This window comes from Ptychodera flava, chromosome 20, assembly GCF_041260155.1.
Source record: "Ptychodera flava strain L36383 chromosome 20, AS_Pfla_20210202, whole genome shotgun sequence".
Classification (NCBI taxonomy): domain Eukaryota; kingdom Metazoa; phylum Hemichordata; class Enteropneusta; family Ptychoderidae; genus Ptychodera; species Ptychodera flava.
In genome coordinates, this window is record NC_091947.1 from 3,905,995 (window position 1) to 3,907,380 (window position 1,386).

The 1,386-nt window shown below is 42.3% G+C and overlaps 1 protein-coding gene across 1 annotated transcript; it reads right to left on the reverse strand.

Moving 5' to 3' along the window:
* Positions 1 to 909, reverse strand: LOC139120572 (sulfotransferase 2B1-like). The gene has a single exon (XM_070685079.1). It carries the CDS (start codon positions 907 to 909, stop codon positions 1 to 3), a length of 909 nt encoding a protein of 302 aa, XP_070541180.1.
* Positions 910 to 1,386: the final 477 nt, after the last annotated feature.

Consider the following 1,386-nt stretch of genomic DNA (forward strand, 5'->3'; position numbering starts at 1 on the left):
TTACTGATACGGGATGTTGGGATTTATGCTTCTAACCTTCGACCCTATTTTAGAATCAAATAGTTCGCTCTGTGCAACTGTGAAATGATTCTTCCAATCGCCTACGACCCCTTTTCGCACGAACGGATTTTCGCCTTTCGCAGCTTTTGGTACCATTTCTTCATCCACAATCAGCATTTTCAGCAACCTACTTTGCATTGCATCGACTGTAGTGGTTCTGACAACCCTGTCAATGTCTTCTATGGTCAACGGACGCTGGAGAAAATCCGCTATTTTTCTCACAGTTCCAGGCAGATCTCGTTTCATTTCTTCATAGGTGACATGAAGAACGTTATCTTCAATGCCTTTCTGAAACCAGTCTCCCACATGACGCACCCAAGGTGTTAACGGTTGTCTATCCTCAAGAAAGCTCTGCACAGTTTCTTCCCAATCCCCTGTAGAGCACGCACCATGGAGAAATGATTTGTAGAAATAATATGTAGATACCACGATATCCTTTGGATTCCGGGATATGTAAATCACCTTAACACCTTTTTCTTTCAACACATGACAAGGAAACAAGGTGGCTGGTAGGTGTGACCTCATTAGACGTGGTGATGGTAGGTCCTCACATTTGATTGCCTCAACCAATTCTTCATGTTTCCTGCAGAAGTGACTGTTAAAGACTGTTCGTTCGTCTAACAACATTGCGGCTTCTGCTCCACCAAACTTCTGTAATCCCCAGTCATTGTACATAGCTTTAAGAACTTCAAGCAGCCACGTATTACCTGACTTCAGAAATCCAACGACTATCACATCGTCGGATCTGAAGTTGAATGAATCAGTTGCTCGGCTTTCTAGCTTTGCCTTGTCATATTGAGGCAGAAATAGATATCCATCAGCTTCAGGATAGCCCTCTTTTTGTGCCATTGAACTTCACTTGTAAAGTCGTAACTGTAACTGAAGCAGGAGTAAGTTTTTAAGTTGTATTTGCGTCTTGTTGGAAGTATAGACCCTTTCCTCAATCTCACCGGAAGTTTCCGTGCGCATGCAGACAGGTTCGGCTACACGTTTTACGTGTTGTGAACGCATAACGTCACGAATTTCTGCGATGATGTCATCGACTTGTGCGTACTTTCTGCACGTACACGGAGCCGGCGTCGCGTATATACGTGGAGACAGCTAGCAGCTGTTTTCACGTAATTTGTAAACGTGTAAATTTATTCTCATCTTTAGGTATCAAAACATGATATAAACTGTGAATTATTCATGCACGTTGTTAGTTGGATATATGATATCGACATCCTCAAAAATATACATGTATTTTCGTTATTTTTTATGTGAAATTTCTTCGTCGATTCGCATTGCATTGTGGGAAATATGTCTGCCGGAGCACGGGGTCAGTTA

What these genes read in the sequence shown, in the direction of transcription:
- LOC139120572 (XM_070685079.1), bottom strand. Translation starts at nt 909, where the DNA reads ATGGCACAAAAAGAGGGCTATCCTGAAGCTGATGGATATCTATTTCTG.